Raw genomic sequence first — 22,327 nt, 5'->3', positions numbered from 1 at the left:
GTCCTTATACCATATCCGTCAAGAGAGCCTAAAGCAGCTGCTTTTACCATCCTATGTCTGCGCATCCACATGGTATATGTAAACTGTAATGTTGTGTTCAAAGTAATTAATGCTGCAACTAATATTCGGAACTCTTTTTCTGTTGCTAAAAATCAGCTAAACTTGAGAATAAAAACAAGTGTTTTTAATGGGAATTAAAACCTTTTCTTATATTTCTACAGTGCAGGTAAAACAAAATAATTATTGCCACAGTGACTGCTTGCATTTTAAATAAATTTATACATATTATTTAAAAAAAAATCTAGTTAACTTTAAAATATGTAAGTTTTCTTGTCATTTAGGGTTCTGTGAAGCTGATCATCAAGAGGGTTGCAAATCATTGGCGGTTTCTATTTTCAGAGTTCCACATCCCAGAGTAATTTGCTTTAATTTCACCCAATTTAACCTATACTTCACACCATCACCATTCAGCTTTAATAGCTATGTTCTATGCATAAGAAAAGCAGATAAATGTCCACAATTAGACTGCAAGTGATTACAACTAGTTAGGGCTTTATCAAGACAAAACTTAAAGGGCTGTAGCACAAAACAAAGCCACAAAAGATGTCTGAAAAAATTCTTTCTTCAGAAGTCAAGGTTTACTACAGCATTTTATTTAATGTTTTTTGTACTTGATTTTGCTTATGTTGAAGATGTAGGCAGGTGCACCTTTTTCAACTGAAAATTACTCTGCTTAAAGAATATTAGGTTTGTGTTACAGGTGATTAATTTCGCTTGAAAGTAGCTTGCAAGGGAAAACACGCTAAACCTACTTTATTTGTTGTTTCTTTGTTAATGTGTGCTATGTTGAAGAAGCTGTAAAATGTTGACTCTGACAGTATTCTTTTACCCTTCTAATCATGAGTATGTATAGTAAAATGTACAATGATCAAGGTTTAATACAATCTCTCTAATGTTAAACATGCCTCAGTCAGAAATAGTGGTATCTTTTACCGTTTAAATCTTTGTAATACTGATGACAGCATGTCAAGCCAGTCTAAGTACAGATATTATTTATAATTTAATGTTTTTTTACACTTGTAGTCTTGTTTCTTTTGATAGCTCAAAGAAATACCCTGCTTCTAGCCTTCCCCCCCCCCCCCCCCCGCCAGGTTACCGTGTTTTATTTCTTTTTGTTCTCTTCCCCCATTCCCACCCCAGTAAGTGGCCAGCTAGATATTATTGCTCATTAATTTCAGGGCTTATAACAGGGTAGGTATTTGTATTGTGATGTGCCCTATCAGTCTGTGATGAGCAGCTCTTTTTGATAATAGTCATTGAATGTATGCTGGAGAGGAACTGCGAGTATCAATTATTCTCTAGGTCTGGTTTTTGGTGGTGTTATTAAACATTCTCTTATGGCTTATTGACAAAAAAGACTGGTCATTACCCTAAATACCGATGGAAGTTTCAGCTTGTGATGCAGTTCAGATTCTGATAAAGTTGTAAATATCCCTCTGAATTATAGCCTAAGTGTACCAGCGCGGTTGCTTACCTTTTGTGAAAAGAATACAAGATGCCAAAATGCTGTTATGTGCAGCTTAATATTAGCCAAATATTTTGTTCCGTTTTACTCTAAGGATAAGGATAATTAAAGAAATGAACCGACTGGTGTATCAAATATAAATGAATCTTGAAGATATTAATTAATTTCCATAATTGCAATTAGGAGCAGAATAAGATAAGTCTAGTATTATTATTATTATTTTGATTTGTATTTTAGCATCTTGGTGGCAGCTTGGAGCAGCCAGAAACAATGAAGTTTGGGCTATAGGCAGCTTCATTTTTGTGTCAAACTAGTTTTATATGCTATATCATAAAACTTTCAGTCCAATCAGCAACTACATTTAAATACTGCAAATTGTGGCAGCAAAACAATAATTCTGCTGATTAGCCCCTTTCCATTTCTTGTAAGTGAACTGTTTATGCTGTTGAGTACCTTTTGAAAAAAGAAAAAGCCAAAACAGCCTTGATTAGTCAAGGAGTAATTGGATGACTTGATTTTAGCAAGAGAATGAATTGGTTGATGATAGCCTGTAACTAAGTGTAGTGGTTCTGTTCAGATGAATACATAACATACAGTCATCAGATCTTGACAGGTATAACATAAGCAATGCAAAAATCTCTGGAGGCTGAGAGGTAAATTTTGTTGAAGAATTTTGAAGCTGATTCTTGAAACAAATGGAAAGAAACATGCATGCCATTAGATGATACTGTTTAAAATGTGGCATTTGTATACATATTTATCTGCTATTACTTTTGCATGTGAAGAAGAGGTGGTGTAGTCTGTATGTGCTGGCTGCCGTCAAGACCTGCCAAATAGACCCTGCTTTTCTTCAGGGAAAAACCTGAGTCAGGTTTTGCATCTTCTCCAGCCAGTTGTTGGTTTTCTGCATCTTTTTTGTCTACTATCACTTGAAAGCCAAGTGGAGAACCAACTATCACTGCATTACTTCTTTAATGCTGCTTAATTTTTTTTTTTTTTTGCTCTGGTATTATATATGAACATGTTTTAAAAAAGTGTCATTGCTAGGTGGCAGCAATGGAGAGTAGGACCCAGTGCAGAGCTCCTGCGATGCTGGTGGCTGTAGAGAAAATATCTGACCAGACTCACCACGCTTGGACTCCAGCAGTCCAGATGAAGTGCTCAGGTGAAGATAAAACCTTCCCCAAAACCGAAGAATCCTTTAGGTTTGGGCCCTCAGGCAACAGAAGAGGGAAGTGGCAGTGACAAGTTTCCAAGCTCCTCATTTCTAGTAGCTTCAGATTAAGTCACTACTTTCAGTGCTGCTAAAGGGTAAAATGAATTCTGCTGCTGTGTTATCCTTTACTATTTTCCCGTCTAAATACTTGCCTTATTTAAATAGCAATATCTGCATGGCACTAAAACATAATGGGAATTTACCACAGCAGATTTGTTTCATTACAGCAAGACTGATGTTTCTAACTCTGTAGTCTTTGTTGTTGTACACCAAAGGAAGTGGCTGGGCTGTGTCTTTCCACCTGGAGTCCAAAGCCATCGGCATTTCCTGGGAGGTTGTTTGTTTGAAAAAAGGCTTATAGCTAGGATACTTAAAATATCAAAGAAAGAGGTAGACTACATCCAACTTCCTTTGAAAGGTTGACTAACTTGTGATAAAAATATACTTCACGTCTGGTGGGATATGCAAGACACCAGTGAAGTTGTAATCAGTTCTTTAAATAATGAAACGACTGGTTAGGGTTCCTCAGCTGACCTCCTGTATTGCTGTATGCTTAGCTTCGTTGTTGACAAACAGATGCTTCTTTGGGGAGTTTCTTGAGTAAATGTATTTCATGTATATATTTTTTTCTTCCACATTTGGTAAACGGATTCATTTTTTTCTCTTATAGTGGTATGTTAGAGTTTCTGGTAGTAGAGGGGTGAGTTTTGGAGAACAGACAGTAAAACTTCAGGAAGTAGGCAAAAAGAAAGTGCCGTGGTTTGGGATAATGTTTGAGAAATGCTGAGTCTCTCTGTTTTAAAAGCAAATGCAGTTGATGAAGACATGGGAGGAACAACAGATTTTTCATTATATTCATTGGAGAAGGTAATTGTCCACAAGTCACACTGTCTTGAGAATGCAGTGGTATGGCTTGTTTTGAAGAAATTCATATTATTATGTTCTTTTTCCTGGTAGTAGTAAGCATCTAAATAAAGTGGCATAGTTTGATCAGTTTATTGCTTGATGAAATTCCAGAATATCATGTCTTGCTTGCTATGTCTGTGTTAAGCTCTGCAGACCAGAACTGAATTCCCTACAATGCCCGATGTGATTTGTGCTGGACTGTTGTTACAAAGCGGGTGTGAGGCTGGCAGAACAGATTGCCCCAAATACATTCCAGGCAGATATTGAGACCAAGTTATAATTAAAGCTCTTCCATCATAGCAGTTTTTCTCTCCCTTTTCCTATCCTTCTTCCTCCTGGTATCCCATTGTCTCACTTCGGGCTGATCTGGTTTGGGTTGATGACTGAAGTTGGCATTGACAAACCCTGACCAAGAGATTCACAAATAAAACTGAATTCCCGTTACTTATCAAGAAGAGTCTTTCAGTTTATCCCCAAATCTGGCCATTAATACCAGTTAGGCGTTTTGTGTATCCAGAATCTTGTATCTACCACGTCCTTATGGACTGTGTCTGTCTCAGTGGGAAGAGATTCAAATTTCTCTCCTAAGAATTCCTGATAACTTTGGGGGGAAAAAAAAAGAGCCACAGTGAATGTAATTGATTTCTTGTCTATTTAGAAGGGGATTGTGTGACCTTTGCCAGCACACCTGTTGATAGGTTTTCTCCTTCCCAGGTTAGGAAAATGTACTTTTCTTCTAAATGTAGAATTGAAAATTTAAGCTCAAAATCCAGCGTTTTAATGGAATATGCCACTAATGTTCATTTCCTCCATGAGAATAATCAAGCAACCGGGTAAAGAAGAGAGAAGGCTTAATTTGTTGCCTTGAGTGGGAAATCATCAGCTCAGTAGAGGGGCTCCTCATGGGATGAAGCAGCTGCCTGTTGCCAGACAAGGGTCTCTTGTCATCAATGTTGCCTGACATGGACATGAGGCCGCCTGACAGGATGACCAGGATGGAGGAAAACTCTGCCAGAACATTGAAGTGTCCCTGGATGAAAGCGTTTTGTAGACTGAGAAGGGAGCAAAGGTTAAATGTACAGATTCAGTTTTTATAGGGGTGGAATTGCACTGAATTAATTAGTTTTGGTTGAACAAAGAACAGATATTTATTTATTTATTTATTTACTTTAATTTTTTCTGGGGGGAAAAGGAATGCGAAGATGTGAAGAAAATGAAGATAATTGCTAAAGTATTTTGCTGTTCAAAAAAAAAAAAGGAAAACTACCTGATATAGAAGCTGTGTTTTGTTATTACTGACTAATTCACCTTCCACTTGCTTTTTGAGAAAAAAAATTAATTCTTCCATAATACAAAAACAAGCTGTGCATTTCACTTTTTATTTTTATGTTGTAACTTCAAGAACTTTATAGTCATGGAGCTTTTCTCCTGGCTTAACAGTGTGGGAGGTTTTGTTGTTTTTTAAATCCGTGGACACCAAAAGCAGAAGGAAGGTGTAAATAGCTTGAGATTGTTTTATTTAGATGGTGATGGACACTTTTTTCTTAATACAAGGAAGAAAGATAGACTTCTTACGTGTTTAGCTGCATAAATATTGCTCATCTGTTGAGAAGGCTGGGCAGGTAGACTTTTCTTTGATTGGTACAGAGACATCTTACTTCCTACTTTTTTCTATTCTTTTTCGTTATTTTCCTTCTAAATCAGAACAGAGCTGTTGAATCATGTTTTCTATTATTTGTTCATTCAGACAACCCATGTCCCATTGAGTTGGGTGAGCAGATACAGGTTGATGAGAGGCAAAGGCCACTATCTCTTCCTTCATCCACTGGCATTGCTGTGGGTTGGTGGAGTGAGATTCCCTCTGGCAGAGCAGCCGGTTCTTCTGGCATGGCCAGAGCTTGATCTGTCGCTGAGGTGATTTTCCTTGTGCCAAGAGACCTCATTGATCTTTGAAGAAAGACAGTTGATGGGAGAGGAGGGAGCTTCTGGTAACCACTGTACTTAAGACTTTTCATAAGTTTATGTGAAAATGATTTTGACATTTGACTGTCAACAACACTTTAAACCTATGTACCCTGTGTTTTGATGTAAAATCTTTACTGCTAGAACCACTGCTTTCAGTAAGTTAAAAGACAAGATGAAGTTTAAGATGTGCATGACAAGAACCCCAGCTTTCTATCAGTTAAGCAATTGTTTGTAGTTTACCCTGTTTTCTGTCTTATATTTAGTACAAGACATGCCTTGGTTTTTTTTTTTTTTCCTGTGTTAAAACAAAACAAAAACACCCCCCCCCAACCAGTAGATTTTCATTTGGTAATATGAGAATAATATTATTTTTGTGGTTCATTTCTTAGACATATCCTTAATGTTAAAGGATAAGCATGCAAATGCTCCGAAAATTGATCCAGGAATAAGTAATAAACTTGTTAATAACTTGTTAATATTTTTATTTTAAAAATAAGTATCATGGGGGGGTTGGTTGTGTGTTGGTTTTTGTTTTTTTTTTGTTTTTTTTTTTTGTGGTGCTGGTTATCTGATAATTTAAATCCTAGTTGAATTATGTTGCCAGATTGTCTTCAGAAGGGCATGAAGTCAGCACACATGCTTCAGTAATATCTGGTTGTTTTACCCTTATGTTTCCAGTTGGCAATTTGAAATTATGGCTTCAACTGCACTTTAAATATGTGATAATAGCATGTGTTTCTAATAAGGGCCAGCACCATTTTGTTCGGATAGTGTGAATGGTTGTCACTCATATATGACAAATGCACCTTCATCTGCTTCTTTGATGGCCCCCTAAAAACCATACCCTCAAATCAGGCCGATGAAATTAGCTGCTGTGTAAATTGTGTGTCTGAGTGGTTCATTATCTAATCACCGTCAGAACCACAGTGATAAAGTAGATTGAAACAGGGACGAGGTCTGCCAGATGATTTCAGGCCTTTTTTTCTAAGCCCCGTTTCCCTTGGAAACACTAAGAGTTGTTCAGAACTTCAGAATTCTTTGTCTAGAACTTGTTTTTTTCTTAATGCATAAAATTGGTCAGCCAGTGAGGGCTGCCAGGGTGATTCGTAAGGTTTTCTTTCCATGAGTCTTTTAGTTGTTACTGCATGTATTAAAATGTTCTACAATGCTCAATTTAGCTACTGTTTGCTACTGCTAGGTTAGATACTGTTAAATACAGTGGTACCTATTTTCAGACAAGTGCTATAGCCTGCTCCTATTTAGAAGAAACTCTTAAAGATGTGTTAAGTGTTCTTCTGAAATGTCCAAGTGCTGTGCTTTGTGTGAATCTGTATAAAGCTTTGGATTCAGAGTTGATATGTAAATTAACAGACTAAACGAGTATGATATAAAATACTGTGGGTGACACTTGTATACAGGCAGTACAGCAGACCTACTGATGTTTTCATCTCAAATGCTTGTGACTCTTAATAGTATGTTGCAAATATATATTTCTTGTCTTCATAGCTTAATATGTAATTTAAGTGTTATTTTGTTCTAGGAGCATTTGAAGACGATGATATCACTCATGTTGAAGGAAGTGTAGATCCTGTTCGTGACATTGAAATAATACATGAGGAACTTAGACTTAAAGATGAGGAGCTGATCATGCAGAGTATAGAGAAGCTTGAAAAAGTAGCTGTAAGAGGAGGAGACAAGAAATTAAAACCTGAATATGTAAGTATAAGTGTATGACCTATAAAAGTAGGTTGTTAAGTACTCTCTGTATTGGATTGAAATTTTTGTATTGTTGGATTTTGTTATTGATCTGCCACATGTATAATCTGAAACACTACTGCTATTTTTGTGTATTTTAAAGTAATTATTATTCTGAGTTGAAAAAATATTAGAATGGATTATTTACTGTGTTGACAGTGTAAGATTTCACTCATAAAGCTAATTGTAATTTTTTAAATTTAAATTTAATTTTTTTGCTGACACAGATTTGTGTGAGAATTGCCAACGCTTCATCAAACTTCTATCAGTGTGCAGCTGTAATTCAAAGTCTGGCAGTCACTTCTGAATTATTCTTGCTGCTAAATTCTAGTCTGATGTTGATACTAGTATTCCTGTAGCCACCAAGTGAATATATTTTCTTGGTGTGGTTGCACTTTGTATCTTTTAATGCATGTTAAATAAAGACTGCTTAATTGACCTCAGTTATCACAGGGTAGCAGTGGTGGTTCTTTGTAAATTAGAAACGTATCGTAATTATCAACTTTAAAGTATATTTTTGTAAATGATTATTTTACTGCCTGTCACAGAGGGACCCCAAAGTCAGTTTTAGGGAAGCAAAATAGACTTTATTCTGGCCAGAAGAGTCCGGGAAAACAACCGACTAGAAACAGGATTTATACAATTAATTAGCACTCCAGTAACATAAGATACAGGTTCGAATATCAGTTGAGGAAATTACTGGGCTGCAGCAAATGAGAATAATGATGATCCACAATGTGCATGCACGTGCTCACAAAAAACAAAGCCAGAGCTCTCTGGCTTCAGGTTACTACACTCGCCTGAATTAGGCAAGGAATTACACTTGCTTGAACATTAGGGACTTACACTTGCTTATTCAGCAAGGAATACACTTGCCTGTCTGACAAGGAATTATTCAAGGATGTATCTAGTAAGTTATCACACACCCAAATGAGGAGGTGAGGCGTTCCCAGTCCCAGGAAGTTACCTTAGACGGCGTTCTCGTCTAAGGGGAGGGCTCTTTGGTTTCAGCAGACCAGTGGCTCCGAGAAGACCACACAAAGGGGATCCTCAGTGAGCACCCTGTTATATAGTCTGGTCAGATCTGGCTGTGGGCGTTCCAGAAGCTTCTGGGCTTCTCTGTGCCCCCCTTGCTCTCTGTGCGTGCAACTGCCACCTCAGTTCTCAGGGGGAGGGAGGAAGTGCAGCTGCCACATTGCCAGTTGACTTTTGAGTCTGCCAGTAGTCTAGTTATTAATTTTTCTTTATTTCATTAATCATCTGTAAATATTTCAGGTGGTATATAAAGCATATTCTCGAATTATTACAGGAGTGTATTGGTGTGGAAACAGACAATTTATGCTTAACAATTAAGTAGTAAAAAATACTGTTTTCTTCCATTGCTTTTTTAGATAGCAAGTAATAAGAAAAACATTGTCACATCAGTGCTGGTGTCTTAGTTTATCAGCATTGAAGTGCAATGAAATTTGTTGGTCCTACCTAGTGTTTGGAAGGAGCTGAAAGTGAGTATCTCTCTCCAAAATGTTCATCTTTCTGATGCAGTGTTAAAAAGCACTTCTTGGGTAGCTTCTGTTGGTGGAGAACTAGTCTTCATATGGATTTAAAAGTCTTTTATTCCCTAAGCCAGAAAAAACAGCTGCTGTTGATGATCTGAAGGCTTTAACGTAAATCCAGAGAGAGAGAAGCAGGTATGCTTCATTTAAGGTCTTACCTGACATGTATCAACCCAGCCTCAAGTACATGTGGGCGGTGATTTTTATCTTTTACAGAAGGTTGCACGTGCTTGGAGGAGCGGTGCAGCCTGTGCCTGCAGCTTCAAATAGTGTCCATACAGTCTTTCACCTTTAATTAATCTTCAAGAAATGGGCAAGCAAAAATCCTGTCTGTAGAAAATTCAAAGTTTGGCCTAAGACTAAACTTTGCATTGATATGAGATGATGAAAATGAGGAGTACTGTGATGCTGTTCTGCACCAATCTCGAGCTCTTCTCACTTTTTGTGTGGCCGTCTTTGGAAGCAGCTTTGCTTGGCTCCTCCTGATGGAGACGCTCTTGACCAGTATTTGAGTGTACCTCTCTGGATTTCTTTGATGTTTCATATCATACTATATGTTCTTTCTGTGCTAAGGAAGAAATCAGCACTTTTTTGTGATTGCAAAGAGACATAACTGAAGTGTGTTTTGAATAAAATTCTGATAGTTGTCATTTAAGTGTAATGGGTGGTAGGTACAGTTACTGTTGTATGACAGAGCTGCTATTACTCATTTCTTAACTACAGGAAGTTGGTATGTGTTTGAAAACAGAAAATGTCAGATTATTCTCAAATCAAGGGAGACAGTAAATAAAAACCTCAAATCTAGAAATGCAACTTAAATTCATTAAAGAAGACTTTAAAATCTGCAGTATTAATGTGTCTTTGCACAGCTTCAGTTTCTCATCCTTCTCTTTGCCTCTTCCTTCAGTCTTTTAATTATTACTTCATTTGTAGTTCACCTGTCAAAATTACTTTGTCATCTTGTTTTTGCAACTTAGGCTTCTCATCATCCCTTGGGTTTTTTCACCTTTTGTTTATATGCACAGAGAACACCAGGTTCTTGAAGTTGCGTTGCTCCGCTGGTTCTGTTCTCAGTAACAGCTGTTACGCTTGACCAGTCTCAGCTGAGTTTGTCAACAACAATAGGGGTTTCAAAGGTATTAAATTCCTTTGTTTCGTGGAAAAGGGTGGCTGAACAGAGTGGAGAGGCACAAATTAATGCTCCCCTTGAGACAAAGGCTGCATGTAGGAACTACAGTCGCTAGGAAATCTCTTCAGGGAGATGCTGTGGGGCATCACATCTGTGATTCCTGCTGATCTTGGACCTTCTGGTTTTCTTTTGTGACTTGTATGCTTCAATTGTGAGGTAGACAGTAGACCTTAGCAAAATGGACTTTTTTAATGGAAAAGGCCTATGAAAGCTCTGCCTGGTTACTTTTCTTTTCCTGGTAAATCAACCCTTAGGCCTAGTTACACAGCTTCTACGAATAGGTTTGTGTGGTTGTATGATTGTAACAGCAATAACAGTGGTTTTTCCAGCCACCATGGGTTTATTTAGATGTCCAGCCACTGAGTTGTGAGGCGCTCCTGTACAGTTTGCTTTAAAATTTAACATTTTGTGTTGCAGAGAAGGCCTATGGTTGCATTTATATAGCATACTGTGTGATTAGCTATCTGGCAAAAGACTTATGGGTCTAGGAGAGAAACCATATGGGATTTGTAAAAAAAACCAAACAACCACAGCTAAAGATTATGCCTCCCTAAGACAGTAGCCAAATGTTGGGAGTGTATTTTCGCTGCTTGATTCTGCACTTCCTGAATCTGCAGCATTTTGCAGTGAGCTTGTTGGGCACGGAGTTCCCTGTCCAGCACAATTTGTAGTAAATTCATTAAGAGACAGTACAGACTGGAATTTATACTTTTTTTCCAAACAAGTTGTCTTCAAAAAGGGGGGTGGGAAGGGATTGTCTGGTAGAGAACTTCTCAGGATTTGCTTTTTAAAGTTATTTATCAGTATAATACATAGCCATTGCTAATACTGTATTCTTGCCATAGCAGAGGTGCGCAAGAAGTGGCACATTTTCCTGAGTGTAGTGTTCCCAGTCATTTTCTCTTTCAGGAAAACTAGGAGTTTACAAGGGAAAAAACTTGATATTTGTAGCTTGTTTTGGTTTTGTTGTTTTGTTTTAAAGACACCATGTTAACATTTTAGTCTTTATCTTTCATTGTTTTCTTTTTCCCATCCTTTTGGGAGTAATTTAAGGTAAAGACACTTGAGTTTCTTAAGAGTTTTAACTGGTCGAGAGTTGCGAAAGATCTGTGGATCATTCAGATGAGGATATTGCAAGCTTTCTTACCTGTATCGCTTTCAGACCTCTCACTGACTTACTTTCCCCTGCTGAACAAAAACATCTAGCCCTTAAATTGCATTTTTCATTTCTTTCCACTTTTTTGAGAGCAGTTTGAGATCTATTGAGGAAGAACACTGTATAAAGTTAGGGAAAGAAGATGATGAGGAAAGAAAAGAAATAATCTTGATCTTGGTCAAGTACATTTTTCCTTTGGTAGTTTGCTGAGTATAACAAATAACGTTAATATGAAAGCTAAGGAAAAGTTACTGATTTCAGAGAGGCTATAATCTCTATGTGAGCTGTGTAAACTTATGATTGGTATCAAAGGGGATTTCACTGTGTGTTTCATGGAACCTAATTGAAAGTAGAAGTTGTTCTTATTTCATAAATATGAATTGTCTGCTTTAGTGGATTTTCTTTATTAGAAGCCCCCACAACTGTAACTTCATAGTCTGAAAGCTCCAAAAGGTTTAGGAGAAGAAAAAAAAAAGAAAATTGTCAGTTTGTATCAGTCATTAGTTCTTAAATCTAAGATTTGTATTTGCCCACTTTTTTGTACCTGTGTTCTAACTTGTTAATTGTAATTTTTCCTTCCTGTAAGCCCACATTGCATATAGCTGGTAAGTTCACCTTTGTGCAGTGACCTGACTTGGCAGTTGAATACACTGTTAACTGTTCGTGCTGTCTTTCAGATAATTGATTTTTCAATCCCCTGTCACCAGAAATAAAATAGTCAACTGCTGTTAAGGAGCCATCAATGAAATAATTTTCAAGTTCTACTTAAAAATCAATGACACAATATGGTCCAAGACCAGCAACATGTAATGTTGACGTAGGCTTGGAATAGCTTCCTTTACACTTTTTGTCTGTTTTGCAAATGTTCTCGCTGCTGCCTTAGAAATGACCGTCTGCTTTTACTAAGGGTACTATTCTTTCAGACTCAGTGTACCTTTAAATATTATTTTGGCTATAACCTTCTAAAGAGATATTATAGAACAAAAATACTCTTGTTATTTGCATGTATTAAAACAGTGCAGATATAATTTCAGAAAGTAAACAGAGTAATTTTGATTTATACTTTAAATTTGTCTGGTGCTGTTATCTGCCGAGACATGGGTAAGTAACGCTTTCTTATCAGTTCTTATTAGTTTCTTATTAGTTTATTATTCCTCTGTCATTTTGGGTAGCAGGAGATTTCAAAGTAAAATTAAAATATGTACAAATATATCAGAATACACATATTTTAAAACTTGTTTTAAAAATAAATATTTTTTTAATTTATGGGATTTTCAGTCCTGGAGACAGAAGTCTTCAAGTTTATACAATATAATATAGTTAAATGAACATTATTGGAAGATTCTCTTCCATTACCGTTCTTAATGTGATTCAGTTATAGACCTTAGAGACTGACCCTCTGCAGTAGATTCCTTCAGTCCTTAGTGCACTGAATCTTGAATTCTACCACAGAATAATTCTGAGTTGTAATGGCCTTGTGATTTATATATTTGACCACAAGAATATTATTTATAGTTGAGTTCATGCAGTTATTGATGTTGGAGTTAAGATGACAAAATCTTTAGGTCAGTATCAGTGTCCACAGTGTTTGAGCTTCCAGCTTTCAGTTGAAAGGCGACTTTTACAGTAGGTCAGGATTGATGTTTACTCCATTTGAACTTCCAGTTTTCAGTTGAAAAGGGTCCTTTTACAAGTCCTGCAAGGTATCTAAGTTCATTGTTAAAGTCTGTGTCCATTTTTTAAGCTGATTAGTTTTTCAAATCAAGCACATTTTGTAAGAGCAAAAGTAATTACAGATCTGAAAAAAAAAGTTAGAGACTCCTTTTTAAATGTAATGGTACCAGAACCATCTAGTGCATGTTTAACTTACAAGAAAGGCATCAAGCTTTGTTTTGTTACTGTGAGGGGCGATGAACTAATAATTGATACAATGACTGCAGGCATAGAGTCTAAGTATCTGTTGGCATATATGTACTACAAGGAGTAAAGCAAAATCTTCCTAATGATGTTTTCAGTAGCTTTAATCCCTTTCTTCCTCCTCTCTTCCATTTTAATGTCTTGGTCCTGTCCTCATTATAGTGTCATAGTTTGAAGGATGTTTTCTTATTCATTTAAAATTACTGGTACTGTATGCAAGGTAGTTCACAAACAGCAGAGAGCTGGTAGATTCAGTTCTTCTCATTACCAATATATACTAAGTGAAAACAGGGTGAAAATCTTTCCTTCTCGCAATATTCTGATGAATGGGATGGCGCCAAACGGAATTCACTGACCTCGTGCTGCAAGCGTTTGTCAGAGTTCTCACGGATGGATGAACTCTTATTTCCTCTGACTGATGATGTCAGCTCGGAATTTTCACCTTTCTTTCATTCCAAGTTGAAGATAAATACAGCGATGAATTGTATTTTTTTTTTGCCAGTTTCCTTGATCTCCTCCTGCAAGGAGAGTTTGAGAGGCCAGTTTGTTCCGTTGGAGATGAAAGAAAGGAGCAGTGTATGCATGCAATGTTGACATACTTTCTGCTGATGGCTGTTTCAATTAGTAACTTAAATGTTAAATCATAGGGAATCGAGAAAATATTTATATTCTTAATGCATATAATTATGCTTAAAATCTTTAGTGGACCATTTACTGTGCTTAATGTGGTATTTAGAGAAAATTAAAGTTCATTCTAGAGAACATTTTGAATGTAACAGGAAAATATTCATGGCAGATGTTTGTGAATTAATCGGTAGCAAAGCCTGACTTAAAAGTACATAATGTGTAAATACACGTTTGGATTTCTTTTGGTGTTATCAGTAGACAAAGAGAAGTCAATGCTTAAATACTTTCTGTCAAGACTGATCTTTCCTGTGTAGATTTGAACAGTGGCTTAAAGTAATTGCTATTGTAAATAATGTTTGTCTGGGCATGTCTAGATCCAAGCCATGGTGTAATTTTTAAATATTGTATACATATGCCAAAATAACTCCATATATGAATAATTGTATTCTGAGAAAGACCTTTTTCAGTTGGCTTAATTCTCACCTAGAGCAAATGCATTCACATGTGGCTTTATTTGGAAATAAGTGTTTGAAGACTAGTGCAGTAAAAAAAATTAGTGGAACTCTATGGAAGATGTTTCATTTTACTTTTCAGTGCAATTTCCCTGTTCTGAATTTCTGAACTGCTAGAAATAATCACTTACAGATAGACTGCTTTCCATATTCTTGCCTGTTTGGTTTTTGTTTTTTTCTTTGAGAAACTACAAGTAACTATATAATTTTATGTATAATGCCTTAGAACCCAGAAGGGTGACCCACACAGGAGAATTTGGGGATTATTGACATGAATTACATTGCCTCGAATGCTTGTAGGATGTTTTGGGTGAAAGGACTTGCTGTGGTTCATAAACATTTTGTTGGCATCTAGCACTGGGTAAATCTTAAATCACATAGAGCTTGTAGTGGCTCTGTTAGAAGGTGTTGAATAGAAGAAAGGATAATACACTTGTCCTAAATCCATTACTTCCTCCATTGTATTTTTATTAAAGTCAGTGAGCAAGAGAACTGTAAGAGATTAGACATTGTTTTGTAGTACAGAGGAGCTCATTGTTGCTCTGGTTGATGCGGTACCTGACTTGTTCTGTTTCTTGCACCCAGCTGCTACAGCTTATTTAAGCACTTAATTCAAAAACAAGATCTAACCTTTTTTTTTTTTTTTTCTTTAACTGCAAAATTCGTTTTAATTGTCCCTTAAAAATACCACTGTTTCTAAACATTGTTTTTGCAATAAATTATTACTTTGTCATTTCATCCTCACTCTTTTAAAACACCAGAAAACCTCCAGGAAAAGTAGAGAGCTGTGCTATGCTAAATACAACTGAAAAAGATTTCCAAGGAAAGACAGGAAAGGAAGAACTGTGGACACAGTGCACACCGAACACCTTGTGTTAACAAGAAAATTGGTGTGCGCACAATAAACTTGTTTTGGGGCAGCACAGTTTAACTAGTTATGAGTATTCTTTACCTCAAGTAGCATGGTTCTCTATCTGTATCTGAAAAACCACCATAGCTATTTTGAAGGCCAGATAGAATACTAATCATTATCTAGTTTGATATCTTGCATATCCCAGATGAAGTCTCACAATTGTGGTTAAAATAGGGGAAAAATTAACTTTTATTTAAACGTTTTCTAGCTAGAGAAAAATTACTGTAACTTCCATACGATGTGGCAATGATTAATTATTTTTACTGTTTAGAAATAAGACACAGCTTTAGTCTGTATTTGTCAAGCTTCAACTTTCAGCCATTTCATTTCTGTATGCTAGTGGGAAAAAGCCTGTACTATGTGAGTTTGTTGTTAATTAATTAATTAATTATATATATACATATGTATATGAAATGCAATACGAATAAAAGCATAAGATTTAAGCACACTGTGAGTCTTCATGTATATGCACTTTTTCAAAGCTTCTTTTTCTCCAGGTTTTCAGTATTTCAATGGAGATAAGTGTAGAATTATACACATTGGACATTAGCCTATTTAAATACTCATAGATTGTGTTAGTCTTTCAGTTACAGTAGAGTTCATTTGCTTGTGACCCTCAAGTCTTCTCACTCACTCTGTCTAAGGCTTAGTCCTCTGCCTGGTAAATGCTGTATCTACCCTTCCTTGTCCCACACCCAGCAAGTGTATGAGCTTGAATTTATTGTACTGAAAAACACTTTGCTTTCACTAAATCTGTCCAGCAGTTCTGGTCACTACACGTGATTTGTGTTTTTAGTAATTTACTGTTCTCAGAATCTGTGTCATTACTGTGGTCTTGTATAGGCTGCTGATGAAAGACAGTAACTAGTGAAATGCAAATAATTTGTTTGGTGTGCCACCAGAAACACATTCATTGGATTTTCTATTTACAGTTAAATTCTGAGACATACTGGTTAGGTGGTGTTGACTCAGTTTAGTGTATGCAGTGTTTTTTGAATTAAATACCTTACGTCACTGAGCCAGATTCCTTAGGGAAGTCTGAAAATAGTAATTATATACTACTACCTTCATTATTGATATACTATGCCGTTGGATTCCTGTATGAAATTAGAGGAACTAAGAGCCTCAGGTAACGTTTTAGGTACTCCTTATAGCTTTTCTGAGGAGCAGAGCAGTGAAAATAATAGAATTTTTGACAACTGAAACATTTTAATGAATGTATTTGACTGCTTTTGAAGTGTTTGAAGGGAGCTGGCCAGTTATTATGTATTGGAAGTTTTGAAGGGAATGAATAAGGTGCTGAGGAACACTCCATACTTCCCAGAAACATCTCCTTTGGTGAGGGGAAAAGCACCTACTGTACTCACAGTTACTCTCTGTAGTAGCAGAGACTTTTGCACTGCCTGCAGGATCACGGGGAATTCACTGGCACTTTGAAGTGTGAAGTGATAATCCTCACAACTGCTTACTTCTTTATTAAATTTGCGGAAGTTAATTACATGCCCTGCTAATTTACAACAAAAACCTCACAATTCTCTGATGCCAAGTAGGCAAGTGAGTTTTCCAGGGTTCAGTTTAGTCCCTCATGCTGTAAGAAGAATTTGGCATTGGCACACGTTATTACTATCATCCATCCAGAGAGTTTATTAATGTATGCACATTTTTCTACACAGTAGTGTCTCATGAGCATGTCTCGATAAATCTTCTAAATGCAATTAAAATGTATTTCTTTATAGTATTTTTTACTGCTGGGACTTATTGTTAAAGTCCTGCTTAGCATTTGTGGGTTGACTACTTGCCACCTTTGAAAATTAGAGCAGGACATAAATTAAAATCACTGTATTGCATATGGCTAAATATACTAAGTATTCACATGTGCTAATTATATTGCCAAGGATATAGTCGGAAATTAACTGATATTTAGAACAGTGGTATTTTATATTAATGAAGTTTGCTGTGTTTCATATGCCTTGACAACTGTAAGTAAATTGGATTTTGGAGAGGGTTTTAGTGGCTTTTTGAATGGTGCTTGCTGCAACATTTCTAGCTGAAAAACAGAACAAGAATGTGCCTCTCATCAACCAAGAAGTGGATCATTCTGCTGGTGACAGATTGACCTCAAAGTGTGCAACTGGGGAGGCCAGTTCTAATGAAACAAAGTGGATCATTGCTCTGTATTCTGTTATTAAGCATCTCGGAATTAACTAGAGTAGTGATTAAATGTGCTTAAATGACTGTTACAATGATAGTGAAGATAAAAAGGTCAGTTCATACTCTTTCTCCAGGCCTAAACAGAAGCAATTAATAAAACTAAAAATGGTACTACATGAGGTATTACCTGAAAATGTGCTTTTTGTGTGTTCGTTTAGTGTATTGGAGCAGCTGAGTGAAAAAGAAATGTGTGGAAGTGGTTGCCTTTCTTCATAATGTCATTAGTATTTAATGTTTTCTTGTTAAGGGATCATATTAAATCTTATTTAAGTGGGATGCCACCACTGATGCAGGGGAACTGAGTTCATCTGTCCCTTTATTTTTTGTTTGTTTCTGGACTGTCTGCCTTCTGTTTTGTGTGGAGTGACTGCCCAGATCATCAGAGTAAATTTGGCTATGACTGAATTATTTCCAATTTTTTTTTAATGTCTTACTGCCTCACTAATTTCAGACATAAATGCTGGTTTTGCTTACAAGTTTCCATCCTTTATCTAAATAAAGTTTTCCAATACTTTGCCACCTTCTCTGTAAAACCAAAATAAAATCGCAAATATAGAGCTATGGGTTCTCAGCATATTGAGCTGTTGGTCAGCCTTCCCTGTGGGAGTTGGCCATGGAGTTACTCCTTTAGAACAACAGTTGCAAACGGCATCAAGTCACATACCTAAAAGAGAACTCTGAAAAATGAGGTCTGTGCCAAAATGGGTTGAAATGTGTCACTGTAGGTAGCAGGTGAATGTGGAAGAGAGGTTCTGTTCAGCAACTATGTGCTTAGATAGGCTTTAGAAAGAGCAAACTTTATTTGCTGTGCTGATGCTTGTCATTTTCTGGAGGTCGCACGTTACGTAGCCACCGTTACAGTGTGATTAAAACACTTCATTGCTGCTTAAGCCTAAAAGGTTGGTTTTGATAACTTGTGCTATAATGTTTTTCTGACAATTTTTTATCAATTCCAATTTCTATGCAATTATATGTTGCTTTTAGAGGGGAACTGTAGTGCTGAAAGCCACATGGTAGGTGCCTACAGAATTAGTTTAAAACCTGAAATAGTGTGTAATCAGAATTCCTTCACTGCTGAACAGGAATCTTGGAGACTGCGTGATTTTTATGTATCTATTTAAACAAAAGCTGAGGATAAAAATCTTAAATGAAGAGTACCTATTGGTAGAATTGCTTACCTTATCTTGTTTATACTGATTAATTAAAATATAAAAGCACATAGGGTTAAAGATAAGATTGGCACCACTGTTTTCTTCTTTCCGTGTAATCTTGTTGCATGTCTCTACATAAGCTGTTCTGGCCACTCATCGTAGTAACCAGCTGGGCCATTTCACCTGCTGGAGCCATTAAAGAGGACTCTCTCCCCCTAGATTAATCCCCTCCGACATTAGTTTTTTGCTCTGACAACTGGAGCAGGCATTCAGAATTTGCAGGTGGCCAGTGTGACGCACATAATTGCCTACAATTTTAGGCAATGAATAAAAATGGTCTACATTACTTGTCAAAGGTTGTATATGCAGTGCCAAGTGAGATCTATGGGAAGCCTTTTAGGGTTTAAAGAACAGTTAATAGCAAAGCTGCACAGTGCTTTTTTAATCATAATGCATTTGTAATATAGCACTTTGATCTTCTCCTTGTAGGAAATGGTGTTATATTAGCCACTTTTAAACATTTATGAGTGAAATTCAGTTATAGGAGAGTAAAAGTGATTATTCTTAGGCAGAACGTGTTAGATTTCATTAAAAGTTTTAGCTTGCCCCTTCCTTGTTAAAATCTGTGGGGAGTCCTGTTCCTGGAGGGTTTCAAATCAGGATCTGAAGATTTAGAGGAGCTTTTTCTTTGTTTTTTTTACTAAAGCAACTGCACAACTAGAAAGGACTGTAGTAAATACCGATGTTATTTGTGGCTGTTTATAAATGCACTTCAACTGCATAGCACTAAGCGCAAAAAATGTCACACACTCAACAGTTTAGGGAATGTTTCCTTGTATTTTAAAGATCTGAATTCTCGGTTGCGTCGATTATAACCTATAAAATACATTATTTAAAGCATGATCATAAATTATCTACAACAAAAAATAGGCGACTCTAAAATGTACTACTCCTCCAAGAGCCGAGTTTGACCTTTCAGACCCAAGAGCCTTTTATTAACACCTGCCTGTAAGGAGAACCGTGCCACACGCAGCTTTCAGATTCACGACCACAAAACTGATGAGGAAAGGCTTGAAGGGTTCAGTTTGTGTCACTTGCTGTTTGCCGTTTCCATTTCACAGATGATTAATCTTTCTGTGAAGAAAGGCCAGAGAAACAAAGCACATTGGGCTCTTCCTGCAGTTACTCCTTCTGAATGCACACTAGCTTGCTAACTAAAAGGCCTTTAGATTTCCTGCCGAGAGAGATGTTCTGAAAGTGAATGCAGCTGGTTGGAGGTCACCAGTGCAAAGCTCTTGCCATTGTGTAATGGAGGCTTTGGCAGGTTTCATTTTGGGGGGGAGGGAGAAGGTGTTGGCAAAAAATTAATGCAGAATAAAAAGGGCTTTGGCCGTTTGAATTAATTTCTTGAAGGGTGGATCATCAATAATAGGCTCAATTTCTTTTGCTCACATTTAAAAAAAAAAAAAAGAAGATATTTGCTGTGTTTTTCCCCACCCATTCTCTTTTCTTAATGGCATGTTTGTATTGTACGTGGTCTCTCCCACTGGATTCTGAAATGTCACGTCTTACTGAGTTTGCAAAGCAGTCTAAAATGTACTGATTTTTACACATATTTTATGAGCTCTGCTAATTTTCATGGTGGTGAGAGATGATACTTGAGTATTGTGGATTTAACTTCCTAATTATGGAATTTATATCACTTAATAATCGATAGTACTCTGTAGTGACTTTTGAGGCGGCAACTTCTATTTTTTCTGGTAGAGTAAAAATTTGGTTTTAAAAGGTATTATCCAATTTTTAATGTGTATGTACGTTTTGAATCTTAATATATATATGTCTTGTTTATGGAAGAGAATGGTCTGATATCCAGCTGAGTTTTTGACTTTTTTTTTTTTTTTTTTCATGATCTTGCATAGGACGTAATGTGCAAAATCAGGACCTGGGTAATAGATGAAAAGAAAGCTGTCCGCTTCTGTCATGATTGGAATGACAAAGAGGTAGGCTATAAATATCATCCCGTGAATTGACTTGTGATTTTGCTACCTGTTACTGTCTTTTTTTTTAAAAAGGTTTTTTTTTAGATGTCATTTTCTTAGTGTATTGAATGTTAAAATGATCATCTGATTCTGTTTTAGTCACTGATCTCTAGGTTCTGCTTTGATTCTGTTGCCTTCTCAGACATGCCATGAGGAAAACGGTAATAAAATTAACTCAAGTTGGTATAACTTATTTTTAAAATTCTCCTCCTATGTTTTCACTTCTAGATTGATGTTTTGAACAAATACTTGTTTTTTACTTCAAAACCAATGATCTACTTGGTTAACCTCTCAGAAAAAGACTACATTAGAAAGAAAAACAAGTGGTGAGTGTGTTCAGGTTAAATATCTAAATTTCCGTTTCTATTTCACGGTTTTCAATGGTGAATAATTCCTTGTGCATGTAGATCACTAAAAATATTAATTAAAATAGGAATAAAAACTAATATTGCACTTTTGTTACTTGTTACGCTCCTATTGACGTGCTGCTTGAATGCAATGCGTATGGCAAAACCCTGAATGAAAGTGCATAATAGAAAAGAATATGCGTTCCTTCCTTAGGTTTTTACATGAATCCATTAACTGTGAAGAAAATAGATTTGATTTAGAAGTACTGATTTAAATAAACCTATGCTTTTATCGTGTTATATAATGCTGATTGTTTGAACAACGTCCTTTTCATTCCAAAGGAATGGAACTGAATGCCAGAGGGCTAACGTTACACAAGTTGCAGAGAAATCTTTCAAAATGTGTCAAAATTGCCCATTTCAACAGGACTCTGGTGTGTGCAGTTGGGTGCCTGGCTTCCTTGTCACTGCTTGCACTTCTCTTGTGGTTTGCAGGCCTGTTTTGATGGGCTTCAGAGCCTTGAACAGCACAGGTTTTAGCCAAGTATTCCTGACATCAATATTGTGACTTAAGTATATGCTGGTTATGAAATCAATCTGTCAGACATTCAGTGAACTGGATGAAGATCCAGTCCCAACATGGTAGGTGTGGTGGGAACCTGCTGTTGAGAAGCGCAGCATTTAGCATGTCACTGGAAGCTCTGGATGGGATAAATATTTGCTTTGTGGAGAAGAGAACAGATTAAGTAGTATATGATGAAGAAAAGTCTACAGCAGTATATTTAGTTTAAAAAAAACCCAACGGAACAACAAACCTCTTCTTAGTATCTGGATCTTTAAACAGTGTGCTTGTGAGATACTTTGAAGATGTATAAATGTATGTTTGTGAACAGATTTATGCGTGTAACTCATCCAAACAAATCAAAAGTATCTAAAGCGGAATATCTGAATTCCCCTAAAGTACACCCTCTGTTTCTCCCTGTACTTCATTAAGTACTTAGATGCACATGGTTTCAATTTTCCATTAAAAATTCTCATTTCCATATGATATCAAAGAGTGAGAAGGCTTTAAACTGAAAAATAAACATTCATAGACTGGAAGCCAAAACAATAATTAATGTCAGATGGTTAACTCCAATAAATCATTAGAATAAATTCTGTGAAATTACTGCAACTGAAACTGTCCTTTTGATACTCCAAGACATTTTGTGTTAGTATTAAAGAACAAAATTTAACCTATTTTATAGCAAACCCTCTCATCTCAAAACACAGACTTTAGAATAAACTTGATAACCAGTGTAATAATTTAAGCTTTTCGTGTTTGGACAAATGTTATAATTCTATA

General features: G+C 36.4%; 1 protein-coding gene across 2 annotated transcripts in view; it reads left to right on the top strand.

Moving 5' to 3' along the window:
* OLA1 (Obg like ATPase 1) overlaps positions 1-22,327 on the top strand; it is a 101,742-nt gene that overhangs the window by 41,458 nt on the left and 37,957 nt on the right. For both annotated transcript variants that reach the window (XM_065841529.2, XM_071811102.1), the window contains 3 exons: positions 7,153-7,328; positions 20,516-20,596; positions 20,864-20,961. In XM_065841529.2, coding sequence (XP_065697601.1) covers positions 7,153-7,328; positions 20,516-20,596; positions 20,864-20,961 — 355 coding nt within the window. The remainder of the gene's footprint in view (positions 1-7,152; positions 7,329-20,515; positions 20,597-20,863; positions 20,962-22,327) is intronic.

Source organism: Patagioenas fasciata, chromosome 7, assembly GCF_037038585.1.
Source record: "Patagioenas fasciata isolate bPatFas1 chromosome 7, bPatFas1.hap1, whole genome shotgun sequence".
Lineage (NCBI taxonomy): Eukaryota > Metazoa > Chordata > Aves > Columbiformes > Columbidae > Patagioenas > Patagioenas fasciata.
The sequence above is the reverse complement of the archived record's forward strand: the minus strand, read 5'-3'. Positions and strand labels throughout refer to the sequence as shown.